At 48.8% G+C, this 14,225-nt stretch overlaps 5 protein-coding genes across 5 annotated transcripts; 4 read left to right on the forward strand and 1 right to left on the reverse strand.

The window, feature by feature from the left end:
• Positions 1-710: 710 nt before the first annotated feature.
• Positions 711-1,274, forward strand: N7533_005223 (uncharacterized protein; the record flags this gene model as incomplete). Its single annotated transcript, XM_057101873.1, has 1 exon — positions 711-1,274. The coding sequence occupies one exon, from the start codon at positions 711-713 to the stop codon at positions 1,272-1,274; it is 564 nt and encodes a 187-aa protein (XP_056961503.1).
• Positions 1,275-1,561: 287 nt separating this feature from the next.
• Positions 1,562-2,077, forward strand: N7533_005224 (SNARE domain- containing protein; the record flags this gene model as incomplete). Its single annotated transcript, XM_057101874.1, has 3 exons — positions 1,562-1,587; positions 1,703-1,811; positions 1,919-2,077. The coding sequence occupies 3 exons, from the start codon at positions 1,562-1,564 to the stop codon at positions 2,075-2,077; spliced, it is 294 nt and encodes a 97-aa protein (XP_056961504.1).
• Positions 2,078-3,820: 1,743 nt separating this feature from the next.
• Positions 3,821-4,569, forward strand: N7533_005225 (uncharacterized protein; the record flags this gene model as incomplete). Its single annotated transcript, XM_057101875.1, has 3 exons — positions 3,821-3,943; positions 4,007-4,295; positions 4,349-4,569. 3 exons carry the CDS (start codon positions 3,821-3,823, stop codon positions 4,567-4,569), a joined length of 633 nt encoding a protein of 210 aa, XP_056961505.1.
• Positions 4,570-8,236: 3,667 nt separating this feature from the next.
• N7533_005226 (arrestin family protein) lies at positions 8,237-10,346 on the forward strand (the record flags this gene model as incomplete). The annotated part of the gene is made up of 5 exons (XM_057101876.1): positions 8,237-8,298; positions 8,368-8,511; positions 8,630-8,948; positions 9,007-9,432; positions 9,492-10,346. The coding sequence occupies 5 exons, from the start codon at positions 8,237-8,239 to the stop codon at positions 10,344-10,346; spliced, it is 1,806 nt and encodes a 601-aa protein (XP_056961506.1).
• Positions 10,347-10,891: 545 nt separating this feature from the next.
• N7533_005227 (uncharacterized protein) lies at positions 10,892-13,901 on the reverse strand (the record flags this gene model as incomplete). The annotated part of the gene is made up of 3 exons (XM_057101877.1): positions 10,892-11,513; positions 12,472-13,235; positions 13,302-13,901. The coding sequence occupies 3 exons, from the start codon at positions 13,899-13,901 to the stop codon at positions 10,892-10,894; spliced, it is 1,986 nt and encodes a 661-aa protein (XP_056961507.1).
• Positions 13,902-14,225: the final 324 nt, after the last annotated feature.

Genomic DNA, 14,225 nt, shown 5'->3' on the forward strand with positions numbered 1-14,225 from the left:
TCTCTCGGTATGCCATCCCAGTTGTCTCAGGGATCTAGGGCTGATAATTTTCTAGACGGCATGTCACTTTGGTCTATTCTGTTCGACCGTGAATGAGGTGGACTATTCTATCCTTGGGTCCTCATTAGATGTGGTTTCAAGGTGGCAAGCATGGGCTCGGGTGGAATCAACAAAAAAGTGCCTATACTATCCAACTCGAATGACTTCGTTCAGGTCTGACTGATTGACAACGCAGCCTAATCCTTGGTCTTTTACTTCACGATTCTTGGCTTTCGGAGCTCTTCTCAATGAACTCAATCATTCGGCCAGATAACCTAAGGCTTACGATACCCGCAAATCCCAATATTTATCGAGTTAATCACCATAGTAAATGGGCGGAACTCGTTGCTCAACACTCAAAAACCAGCCATGTTTTCAAATTATCACCTCACAAATTTCATCTTCCTCAGCTAGATGGACCGATCCATGCGTTTTCAATGTATGGCATTCTTTGTGCCGTTCTCCTTCGAATCTCAAATGATATAAATCGATTGTTTACAAAATCCGAATTACTGCCATCGAGCCAGCATCGCCATGTCCCCTGGAGGGTTTGCAGACTTGACAAGCGAGCGAGTATTGGCGTGCCTCTAATAAGCAATATAATTTACGAGTACGAGAATACGCTCGGCGAATCAAATCCAAACTGCATTGTCATTTGGCACTGCATTTGTATGCTTATCTGCGTGGATAACAATCTTTTATCGCGAGCTGCTGGTCGTGATGGTACCAGTGCTATGAATAAGGCTCGACACGAATTGATAACCTGGACAGAAACAGCAGCTTCACGACGGGCATGTATTCATGCAGCTCAGACATTTCGGATACTATCTCATCGCAAGCCCGCTGATGGAACGGCATTCCAGTCCGTCCGAGCTCTGTTCATGTCGGCGATGGTTCTTGGATTTTATCTTCTTGCCAAGAAACTCTCATCCAAATGTTCACCCGTCGATGAGAATGATTCATTTGACTTGTCTCATGCCGGTATTGATTGGAAGATCGTCGGGGAAGAGGGCTTTACTGAACCGCTAGCAACTCTAAACTCTGAAAATACAGCCCTTCAATTTATTCAGTCTGGTGGCCCGATAGTTATGGATGGAAAAAATTATCAACCTGGAGCCAGACATGCTAAGCGTATCATCTTGGAATTTGCTGGTCTTTTAGACGAAGTTGGGTCTCATTGGATGGCTGATTACGCGCAACTTTTGTACACCATTCACGACACAATTGAAGAGTAAGGTCAATATTCAATCATTATTATCTTTATGAAAAACAGAAATGACTCAAATTTGCCAATATTATGTTTCGTAAATATCTCTCTCTCCCCCTCTGCGTGCTGTTATTTTTTTCCTTTTTTTTCTTAGTTCACCATCGCGCTGTATAGATCTAGAGCACGTGACCTATCGCTGAGGCGGCCTCGTCAACCCCGGCCGAGCCACCTTGCCTGCTTTGATCTTCACCAGCGCCACGCAAGCATATTAAATCGCCCAGAAAGAGGCTGCCGATACACATCCGACCCATCAAGATGAGCGAAGGATATGAGCGCGAACAGTATGTGTCCATATGTTGCTATGAAACTCTGCAAGCTGTCTTGTCACCTCCGAGACTCCTCAGTCGCCCCCGGAGCGGCACCGACTAGACAACTTTCGCTAACAGCCCCTTTCAGGCAGAACAATGCGCTCCTCAACTCTCTCTCCTCCAAGGTCTCCGCCTTGCGATCGGTAACGATCGATATTCACGACCAGGCCCGTGATCAGGATATGATCGAGAACTCGGTAAGCCTCCAAAGAGCAACAGCCTTGCCAGGGTGCCGTTGCATCCCTACCCCTACAGATCGGATCGTTATACCAAGAGCAGAACTGACTGGCTTTCATCTCTCTAGAGTGAAGCATTTTCCTCCTTCTCGACGAATCTAAAAGGCAGTGCCTCCCGACTGACCAGAATGGCGAAACAAGGCGACACTACCGCCGTGCTCAAGGTCGCAGGTATCGTCATCGCGGCCGGTACGGCCATCTATCTTATTTTGGGCTGGATCTTCTGAGGGAGTGACACTAGCAAAGTCCTCTCCATGGTTATTCCATACCCTCTCCGCAGTGTCTCCTATATTCACGACGAGATCGATAATGGGCACTATTGCTGGCTCAAGGTGCCCCGACTGTTCGATGGACGCTCTGCATAGCCCACTCAACCTATAACCCTATTTTCGACCATAATTTTTCGCTCACCTTGCCAATAAAACCTTCACATGAATTCAGAAGCCCTCAAACCGGACATAGGCTCTTGGCGGCGTGGATTCATACCTCGGACCCTTTCCACCTCGATTGATGCTTTACGACCTGTCCTCTTCGATATTTTTGACACTTCCATCGTTCAGAAATGAGCCAGAATGCTTTTTTTTGCTTGCATTGTTCTGAAGGAGTCGGCTTTGTTGATTCCGTCCTATTACTTTTGTCGAAATTACCTCCCTAGAGTGAACATAATCCTTTCCACCGTCAGTGGCCTCTATTATTACTTGAATCGCATTCTTTTTTCTTCAATATTGGCCAAACTCCCGATCGCGGTTGTATGCATAACCTGGGATTGCGAAATCATGGGGGCTTCGTGTATGAACAGTCGATATACCTGGGTTCCAAGGTTTCTGGGTCTAATCCCAAATCCCAAATCCGAGTGCCCAGAACGGTCCAGCTATCCAGTGCGAAAAAGCTTAACTGGAGTTTCTATTTCTAAATTAAACTTTTGAGGAGTGGTGGAGTTGATGTAGTGTTCTGGTCCCCGCAACCCCAGGAATTCCGTTTTCGGCAACCGTCCCGCTGGAATGCTCGTCCTGTATTCATTCATCCACCATCCCAAAACTCACCGCGCGGTCTTCCATTTCACCCAATGCGGCCAATTCTATAAAAAGTTATTTATCGACAGTGTCATGGAAGTCGATGGCAAAATGGATGCGGCAATAAGCTTACTTGTTGCTCCAGGGTTCCTTGTGGGGATTTCCATCACTGATGTCTGGCTTTACTCCATTTCCCCTCAACTTTGAAGATGGGACTGAGGACTGCAGTCACATTCGATGTAAACACCGCCAGAAGTGCTTAGTTTCCCAACGCAACAAACAGTGGTGTCCTTGAAACTTGACGGTCAATATGAGGCCTCGGCCTTACCAGGTCCTGGTGGCCGCGGCCACCATCACGTTTGGACTTGGGTTCCTGACGACACGACTTTAAGACTTCGAGCCGCGCTGGAAGCAAGCTGTCGGGATCATTTCTCATGACGGCAAGTTTGAACAGCTTTCAATTATAATACGAACCTCAGACTGACAGTCATTTGACGAAACAGATGTCATCAAGGCGGACAATGCACAACCATCGACAGCGCCAAATGAAACTTCATCTGAAAATGGACCCAAACCATCGAATGTCCACATATCATCCGAGGATGTGGAGAGATATGTGAGTTCGATTCTCGACTTCGAAGACGATGTGCCCTTCAATCGAAGCTCCTGCCCATCAGAGATCTCCTATAGGTACAGTCAATTGAGTTCCACACACGGAGACAACGGAAAAATCGGATACTTCTTCGCACTGGATCTGTACCAATCAGCCGCGGTCACCTCGCGACCCATGAGAAGCATCGTAGAAACGATACGCTTCCTCGGCCCAGAAAGCTGCGCTATCTCCGTCATCGAAGGCCGATCCTCAGACGGAACCTACGAGATCCTAACCGAACTCAAAAAGCGCATCGAAACCATGGGCGGGTATTTTTTTTCCTATCATCCAGCGACATTGATCCAATGCATGGCGCAAACCGTATCCAAGCATTGGCCGAACTACGAAACATGGCGCTCCGCCCATTGAAATCGACGACCTCGTCGGAATCGAGCGATAAACTGGCGGAAATATACGCCTCGGATGCAGTCATTATCTTCTTCAATGATATCGCGCTGTGACCGGAAGATATCCTCGAACTGGTCTTCCAGCACGTCAACCGGGAGGCGCATATGACCTGTGCATTTGATTGGATCTTCAACGGCACGGCGTTCTATGACGCTTGGGTATCGCGCTCGTTGGTTGGCGATACGTTCTTTGAAATCCCGCACGACGGCGCGTGGACATACGCGAAGGATCTGTTCTGGAGCGATCCAGATGCTAGACAGCGATTGGAGGCCTACAAGCCTTTCCAGATATATTCGTGCCGGGGCGGGATGGCTGCCCTTATTGCGGCGTCGTTTGCTGATGACACGGTTGAGTTCCGTGCCTCGGACCCTGGTGAGTGTTACATGGGTGAGCCGACGCTTTTGGCGAAGAATTTGTATCGACAGGGTCTTGGGAAGTTCTGGCTGTGCCTGCGGTTAATGTCGCATACTTTGATGAGGAGGCTGTTGGTACCAAGATGATGCGAGGCTATGTTGGTGACCATGTCGAACAGTCTAGACCGAGTCTGGCCCAGGATGAGATTGTTCAATGGCAGTCTGCGCCTCCGCCTATGGTCAAGTGTCTTCCTAGTTTTCAGCAGCCGAGCTGGACTACGCCGCTTTTATGAGATGTGACTTTTGTATTTCTTTTGACTTCAAGTTGGTGGAGTCTTATCTTGAACTGTTTTGTCCACGGGTTAATGCATATACGGAGGAGTTTTTGTCTTTGGGAAGTTCATAGATGCATGCTAGATTCATTGTTGTTTGTAAACAATTTTCATTCGTGAAATAAAAAAAAGCAAAATATTACAGAATCATTTTCTATCAGACCATTCCTATTCGTATGTACTATGGAAACTTCAATTAATGTGGTGCAACAACACCAGACAACAAACCAGCAGCGCAAAAAGTCTTATCCCGCCGGTCTTGGCAGGGAGACGTCGATCCCCCTCAATTGGAGGAAATTGAAAGCGTCTAGAAAACAACCGTCGATCATCGGAGAACACCAGAAACACCATTTTTCCGCCCTCGCCGCCCTCGGCACTTAATCTACCGAGCGTTCAAAATTAACCATAGCTTAGGAAGAACAAGGGTGCGACCGACTATCCTGCCGACCTTTTGCCAAGCAGGGGGCCGGAAAGGCCAAAGAGCTCGCATTTTCTCCGATATCTAATTTCCTAAAGGCGCCGATTCTCGCCTTCCGATTGCCGTTGCCAATCCAATCGGGGAAAATCCTGCTAGCAAGTCCGCCGTGGGTCTAGAGATCTGTTGTTCTCTGTGAGCGTGCCGCAATTCTGGGCGGCTATTGGCAAGAAAGATCAGGAAGGACCCTCTCTCTCTCCTTTCTCTTTGGTGGTTCCACAGGGGTTTGGGTCTTGGCTGTGGCTGTCACATCATAGCTATTGCATAGCTATCTTTGATTCGGAAGGCTTCAACCGAGCTGATAAGGCTGGCCAACCCTGGCTAAAGAAACGAATCGGGATTATTTCGATCTATTTCGAGTATTTTTTTCCCTCGCCTTTTGCCTCAAGCGTTTCTCCGGCGAAAATGTCGGAACTGCCGAGCGGGTCTTTCTAGGCTTGACAACAGCAGGGGTGGGTGGTGGCATGACTGATTAGGCCGAGGGCCTAACAAAGGGTGCCCGATGTGTTTCGCGAAGCACATGAAGTTCTTTTGCACGACCAGCTAACTATCTCAATTGAAGCTTCAAAGAAAGCAAAAATATGTATGTCTTGCGCCAATCAGGTTCCACAATATTAGCTTTTGCAACACCAATGATGCGATTGTACCCGCTTTGATAGAAACAGGATGTGGTTCTGGAACCTCAATAGCCACACCGGCTGCTGGATCTAGTTTTTATTTCTCAGAATGGTCGAGACACTGGCAGGAGTACAAGACTCCGGCGGGAAGAGCTCACCGTCCATGATCTACTGGTACGAGTGGGCCCGGGAAGAAAATGCTGTCGAGGACCTTGCGATGATAGCCGGAGCATTTTGTGGACTCCGTAAAAGGCAATCAGTCGAAAGAATATGTATATTCACTTGAATCTTGCTTTTAGAGGAATATCGAGTCATAATTATGGGTTGAACGCTATGGCTCTTACGCCGATTATGCTAAATGTAGTGATAGACTTTTGGCTTTCCATCCTTTTAAAATTGTGTGATGTTGAATCAGTATACGTACTGAATATTCAGGGCTTCGTACCTTTGACATGGAACAAAATTGCGAAACGGGCTAGCAACATTTGATCGTCAGGAGCAGGTGCGAAGGCGATTTGGACGCGCAATGGTATCGGGCAGAGAGATCGGGACGAGGTCGGGATTCCGGTGAAGCGGGATTGCCCGAAGACTCAAGGCATCCCGATGGACCCCGTTGGTCGGCATTCAGGCCGAGACCCGAGGATTAGACCAGTGCGAGGCAGGGCAGTGCAACTGTAGGGGGGTTTAGGGTTATCCAATCTGAATCATCGGCTTGCTCAGCTTCTCTGTCTAGCTTGCTGAGCGGCGCAAACCGCATACCATTTCCTGTCAAGGGTTTCATATGTGATAAACCTCTCGAACGCCACGTTCGCGGCGCCCCATCAGCAAGTGGAATTGGGTCCATTGGGCAGCCTCGAACTTATCTTCGTTGGAATCCATCCATAGGTCAAGACGACCACCCACGTCAATTCTAGCAAATCATCGTCATTTTGTGCGGGACCCAAAGACTGGATATGCGACCGGTGAAGAGGCTGACACTTGAGATGGTGGGGCTTGGGCGGATCGTCTACTGCAGAGGGCCTCCCGCTGCTACCGCCAGGGACTGGAACTAAGATGTGAATAAAATATAGTAATTACAGATATAAGTGGGATCACAATGTGAGAGTAGAAAGATAGGAAAATTATCGTACTACTAGTATATACCAATAAACAAAAACAAACACATCGCCGAGTTGGTTCATTCATGGGGAATGGCTGCATTCAGCCTTGGAGAGGTGCACGGATCTCAGGGTAGACTAGGGTGGTTGCATAGTATTGTCCACATGGTTGTCAGGCACATTCCCAGTCGCTCTGGGAGGAATTTGGCAGTGCTGCGCTTGCGTGACAGACTGCTTGGGGGTTTGCAGAATCCATGTATGTACCATGTATCCCTGGTCCTTGGCTGCACATGTGCATGCACATGCGCATGCATCACGATGATCATATCAGACCAGATCAGCGTAGGGCTAAGTCCGAGTTTCGATGTTTTGGAAGAAGCCTTAGCCTATCAGGGTGTCATTGCTGTACAGAATACTGTAAGTAGTATGTATGCATGTATGTACTATGCAGAGTGAGGGAAAAAGCAAACAGGAAGATAATGTTGTGTAACATGGATGTTGTGCAGGCCAGGTACAAGATCGTCCAGAGGATCGATCGCAGAGTACCCTAGGTAGTTAACACTCCGTACAGAGTATACGGAGTACTCCGTGCATACAATGCATGTGTTAAGGAGTACTAGTAATCAAGGGCGGGACAGGCGATACCGAGGATGGCGTGATGGGCGCAAAAATGGATGTCCACGCTGAAGATGGGCTGATCGGGTATACTATCCTTACCTACCTAGGTATAACTGTGAATAGCTTTAACTAAACTGGCGGTTATAACTATAACCATAAGGTAGAATGGGGCATCATCCTAGGCACTCCACGGCACTCCATAGCGGCACTCCGCAGTCTAGGGTCATTTGATTCTAATACTTCAGGGTAGTGAGTGCAATATAACCGAGTAGGATACTAGGTAAGATAGATAGTAGTTAATATAATTAATATTTACCAGTGTGCCTACGTGCGTAACTGCCTAGATACTCAGCTGAGTGCTGACGTAAATGCTCATCACCCACTCCCTCACCACTTCAAGTTCATCTTTACTCCGAGTCATCTCTACACTGGCAGCTCTCGACTTCCGCCCTACTGGGTAGTTACCCTAGAAGAATCTCACATCCACATCCACATTCACATCCACCCTTATCGTCTCGAATCTATCAAATCGCCACTCTGCCGGAAGCGGAACCATCAAAGTGGAACCCGTTTGGTCGGACCGGATTGCGATTCTGGACATCTTCCGGTAGATCGCCCGTCGCTGGAAATCCGCAAATTTCCCATCGGTGGTGTCATAGCGGCTTGATTATTTTTTTTCTTGAATCTCCCCTCCACCCCTCTTCTTGAAGTGTTACCCTCGCTCCTTTCCTCCCATTCCTCCATCCCCAACTCCTATCTCCCACTTCCACTGCTTTCACCCTTCCTTGCCCGCCCGATCGCATCGGGCTTATTGTCAGAAAATGGCTCTCAGCTTTTTTAGTGGTGGCGGGAGCGCAAGCAACGCCAAGTATTTCGATATCCGGTGAGTGGGGGACTCGGCATCTACATGTTCTGCATTGCGCTGCGGCTCTTGAGCTAACACACCTTTCAGTCTGAACGATGACTACATTGTCTTTCGTGGCAACGAACATGAATCCGCCAGCGCTCACCTAAAGGGGACCTTGGTCCTCTGCTTATCTGAGCCTCTCGCCATTAAACACCTGCGACTGCACCTCACTGGCATGTCGCGTGTCTGGTAAGATCCCCATTCGCATTACCTTTGCAAAAGGAGAGAAGAAGTGCCAAAAAATCAGACGGAAAAAATAATGGGCAACGTTCAGATAAAAAGTACCTGATTGACTGACTCATCGCAGCTGGCATCTCCCATCTAGTTCGACCGCTGGCGGCCGCAAATCCTGGAGAGAGCGCGTCTTCTACGAGAAAACCTGGCAATTCCGCGATGCAGGCAAAGGCAAAACCGAGATCCTCCCGGCCGGTAATTACGAATACCCCTTCGATGTCGTACTCGAGGGCTCCATGCCTGAGAGTGTCGAAGGCCTCTCCGAGACCTGGGTCATGTACCGGTTCAAGGCCGAGATCGGTCGCAAGTACGCCAAAGACATCGTGGCTCGGAAACCTCTCCGCATCATCCGAACACTCGACCCCAGTGCCCTCGAGCTATCACATGCTATGGTAAATCCCCCCCCCCTTCCCGAGCCGCAGATTGACTTCATACTCACCACCTCAATAGTCGGTCGACAACATTTGGCCCAACAAGATCGAATACTCCATTAGCACGCCCACCAAGGCCGTTGTTTTCGGCACCTCTATCCGTGTCGACTTCAAATTGATTCCTCTACTCAAGGGCCTCCGAATCGGACAAACTACGTCACAGCTTATCGAGAGTCATGATCTGACCCTCAACCCGGAAGATTCCGACTCCATACGGAATACCTACAAAATTACCCGAACCATCATGACTGATGAGCATGAATTGGCAGACGAAAGTCTAGAAGTCATTGACGAGGCTGCCGAGGGATATCAGTTCACGCGATACCTCGACATGCCACAAACGCTCACCCGGTGCTTGCAGGATACAGACACCAAGGGTATCAAAATTCGCCATAAGATGAAGTTCCGCATTCAACTACACAATCCTGATGGGCATATCAGTGAGGTAGGTCTTCAAGAGAAATCCCTCGGAAGTTTCGTTTCAACCCTAACATTTTATTTTAGCTGCGCGCGACACTCCCTGTATCGATTTACATTTCCCCGAACATTGCCATTGACGAAAACAACAACATCCGCGATTCCACGCCCCAACAAGCCCGCCGAGCGGCCGATGAGGTTTCCCAGCAAGCCCCGCCCCTATATGGAGAGCATCAATTCGATCAACTTTACAGCCAGGTGGATCCAAACGGATATCGGACACCAGGGCCCGGCAGCGGCGGGGCAGGAACGCCTTTTGGCCCACTTAGTCGCAACATTTCTGCAGAGAACCTCGCCTCGATGAACGCGTTGACGAATACCGATATCTCAGCCTCTGCTTTGCATACCCGCCTGACGAATCTCAACGCAAACCGCCCCTCTCCCAACGAACCTCATGACTCCCCAACCGAGAGCCACCCTAACTCCCGCCAGCTGAATGTGCATTTCAGTGATTATTTCGGGTCAGCTCCAAACTCCGGCTCGCATACTCCTGCCAGCCCAGAGCTGTCCCGCCGACCCTCTGATGACGGTGACCATGAGGCAATTCCCTCCGGAATGGCCACCCCATTCCACCCACAATATGCCGAGGTTGAGACTTTGAGCCGAGTGCCTAGCTACTCAACCGCGGTGCGCGCTGCCGTTGTCCCTTGTGACTCGCAGCTCCCTGGCTACGAGACGGTTATGGCCAATGACATTCCGACACTTCAGTCACCACAACAAGCCTACCTTCGGAGTGGTCGTACCAGCGCTCGCCCCAGTGGCTTTTCCACGCCAACAACGCCATTAGAGGTGAATCGATCAAATTTCTTCCAATCGCACAACAACAACGCTGACGACATGGCCCGCAGACTCCGTTTAGTACAAGCGCGCGCTAGAGCCTGATATTCTTGCTTCTTTCGTCCCTTCTCCACCACCGCCATCTCCATACCTCACCCTCTTCTCTCTCCTCTTCCTCATATCCATGAAAAGTCCCATGCGAAATCAGTGCTGGCACTGAACCTTGTTTTCTTTTCTACGCTTTGCATATCCATATTTTTACCCAGGCCGACCTTCCTAGTCTGCCACCTGCATCAAGTCTTTTCTTTCGTCTTTATTTCGTTTTGTTTTGGCGTTCGGACTTCATAGAAACGGATCGGATATCTTATAGACGGGACATGACCACACCTCGCTTTGCTTTTTCAGGGGAATTCAAGCTCAGCGGCGAGAACCAGACTCCCGCAGCCACGAGATACGCACAGATGCCCTTTATTGATTTTTATTCATTCTTACCCTAGACACATGTATCTTACTACACTTTGTGTCGCTTAATTTCGGAAATTATTGCCCATGAGGCGCTCTACTTTTACACTATTACTTTCAAGGTTTCACTTCTGCTTTTTTTCCATCATCGTTCTTATCTCATTGCATACTACTGGCTTCGTGTGCGTCTAAGTATCCGAATCCGAATCAGCCACATGAGGCTGCGGCCGCGGCCGCTGCGGCTGAGACGATCCCGGCGTTAGTGCCCATTGCACAGGATGACCTGTTGTGGCTGATGGTTGACCAAATGTATCCTGCGGAGCTTGCCCATAGACATAATGTTGGGGCTGCGGCTGCGGCTGCGGGTGTGGGTGTGGGTGCGGCTGCTGAAGATACACATTGTTGGGCGAATGTGAGAGGTTATACGTCGTGGGATTTCGCGTAGGCGTGAGGGGCTGATGAGAAGGGTATTGACTCGCCATAACAGCTGGATGAATTGGGGGTTGGACAGGTTGTGCCGGTGTTGGCACGGGTGTTTGTGGTGCGACTCTGCCGTCTGCCGACACGACGTGATCGGCTCGAGTACCTTGATCATGTGCAGCTTTTTCATCTGTCGTGCCAGTAGTTTCAAAGAGGTATCTTTCAAATCCAGATTGAGCTTCCGCGACCGTTCGGAAATGCTTGGCTCTAAGGTCGCACTTGTTGGCGCCTTTTGGAACACCGTTTGTCTTCTCGGAGTGCGCGAGCGCCGAGGCGATGAGGAATGCGTTGCGAATCTGTCTTCCATTCCATTCACCTTTGCCGGAATTGCTGTTCACGTATTGCTTTTTCGCAAATCTGAGGATGCCTTTGCGGTCTATTGATAGAGGTGGTTGGGCAACGCTCTGCTCTGCCTCTATGGCTTCTAGTCGGTCAAGGTTGACTTTCCAGATCTTCTCGGTTTGCTCGAGGCCAAGGTTTGGGTAATACAGGCTGATATGGATTCTAGACTTGAAGGCTTCATCGATGGTGCCGACACGGTTTGTGGTGAGAAAGAGAATGCCAGAATAGTAATCTAGGACTCGTAAGAAGACTGTACACAGTTAGTTTTGTGAAACCGAGGCAATCTGATTGAGGCAGATTTCACAAACCTGATACCAATGCATTGCGATTCAAATCGGATGATATTCGCTGGGATAGGAATACATCTGCCTCGTCAAGCAACAAGATACAATCCCAAAGCTGTCCCACCCGGAACATTTGCTTCAAAGACTTCTCGACCGTCGCAGGATCCAATCCCAGATCTCCACAGGTGATGGGTAGAAGAGGCCTATTGAAGCTACTTGCAATCATTTCCGCAGTCGATGTCTTGCCAACACCTGGAACACCATGTAGTAGAATGACCAAGCCCCTGCCTTTGTGCTGAACGATATCTTGATTCGTAGAGACGGTGATAGTCCCGTCGAGGTCTTTTCGTCTGAAGTGGGATTCCACCAATGCTTGAAGCATACCCTTATGAGTCGGATTGATGATCAGATTATCGAATTTGTTTTTGTTGTCTTCAATTTGTCGAAGGTTTCTGACATCCACAGCGACAAACCTTCTGTCTTGGAGTGAATAACAGAAAGGCCTACTAGGAAGTAGACATAGATCTTCCTCTTGCGGAGTCCACTCGGATGATCCTTTCTGAAGTATCCATGATAGAAATCTGTCCTTTTCCAAGACATACTCTGTCTTGGTGAGCCGCGGAGCATTGGTATCAGAGAGTGAAATCACTCGAGGATGAAACCACTTAAGCTCGTGACCATCAGTCCAGTACCACCTCGTTCTGTCATCGTCATCGTTATCCGTCCCCCAGCCACCCCCATAGTAGATTGCGGGTGCCATAGGAATAGGCTTCCAGTCAGGATGTACTCTGAAAGCTTCCGCAAAATCGATCACAACATCGCCGGATACATAAATGAGGCTGGTACCAGAGGATTGATCCGAAACCCAAGTCCATCCCTCATGGCCCAGTAGTTTAGAATCTAGGTTCTTTATAAATCCTCTGCCAGCTTCCGTGGCATCTTCCATTAGCCTTTTAGCGTTGGTTGCGAATCGAACGGGATAGACCCTGAGAGAATTGACGCTCTTCCTTCCCTCGAAACTTTCAATCATAAACCACTCTTTCACGCAGACGTATGATTCACCATCGTAATCAATGCAGTATGCCTTCACGCACCAGCCGTCATCCGACCGAAGCCTCGAATAGACTCTCCATAGTTTTTGGTCCGGTCGTTTACTCCTCTCGAGCTTGCTGTAGTCCATCTTGGAAGGTGCGTCCTTGGCTTCTGAATAGTAGATAATCTCCCCGGGCTCAAACAAATGCCATATATCCACGTAGTAAATTTTCAAGTTGTCTGCTGCTGTCTTTGTCTTGAAAGTAGCATAATATTCCATGACAGTATCCTCCATCAGTCGTACATATGCTCTGAGCTCGTCCAGTAGCATGCTGTTCTTGTAAATCTCGCCCGAAGGCTCAGCTTTCGAATCCAATGCTCGCTCTTGCTCTTTCTCCATTTCCGAAAGCTTTCTCTTAACATGCTTGTGATGATAGATACATACTCTCCATGGTCTTACAAAACGGGCAATTTGATTTGGTGGCAAGGTTTTGTCATAGTAGATCGACCACAGTATTTGAGAAAGTGGCATCGAAAGAATGTTGATATGGTCGAACAGCAACCTCAAATCCACGTCATGGGGCTTCATATAATTTGAATTGATCATTTCTAATGCTTCTTTGGGGCTGAAATCCTTGAAAGCATTCTTAAACGTGGCGAGTTTCGTGTCTTCTTCACTTTCCTTTTCAGGAAACTTTGCGAACTCGATTGCTGGTATACTTGATGCCATGAAGACATGATGAGTGGCTTGAACAAAATCCACACCTCGGACCTCTGCAACAGTTGGAGGGAAAGGTGGATGGTTCGCTTCTACACCTTCTTTCTTATTCACATAACTGCCGTCGCTGCTTATGGAGTCGTCGGACTCAGAGTCCATAGAGGATTCGTTTTCATTTATTGCGATATCATTCCCTGGCCCAGCCTCCTCTATATTGAGCATTCTGTTCTCCAAGGCGTCGAGGCGATCCTCAAGCTTTCGAATGTAGGCAGCCTGAGCATCCTCAAGGGCCGCCAGGGGGCTTCTGTGGACATTGGAATCGACATTTTCTGTAGTCTCCATAACGAAAAAGGTCGACCAAGGGGAAAGGGTTGTAAAATGCGGGAACGTGAGAAAACTGGAAGGAATCGAGGGTATCCACGGGTGAACCAGAGGTATTTTTCTTTCTTTCTTTCTCGCTTTATAGTATTCAACGCGGCGGCTGGTGATTTTCAGTCCCATACCCCTCACTATGAAAAGCACAGCAACAGGAGAGGGCCACGTCAAAGACTAGTAACGCCGAAGAGCGCTATCTCCACCTGGGCACACAGGACATGCACCAGCTTCCTGGATAGTGCATAAATAGCTTACAAGGATTCCCAAAACACCAATGGCCAAGGCACCTTA

This window comes from Penicillium manginii, assembly GCF_028828005.1.
Source record: "Penicillium manginii strain IBT 31320 chromosome Unknown utg000004l:1.0-7231830.0:1.0-7236170.0, whole genome shotgun sequence".
In the NCBI taxonomy this organism is placed as follows: domain Eukaryota; kingdom Fungi; phylum Ascomycota; class Eurotiomycetes; order Eurotiales; family Aspergillaceae; genus Penicillium; species Penicillium manginii.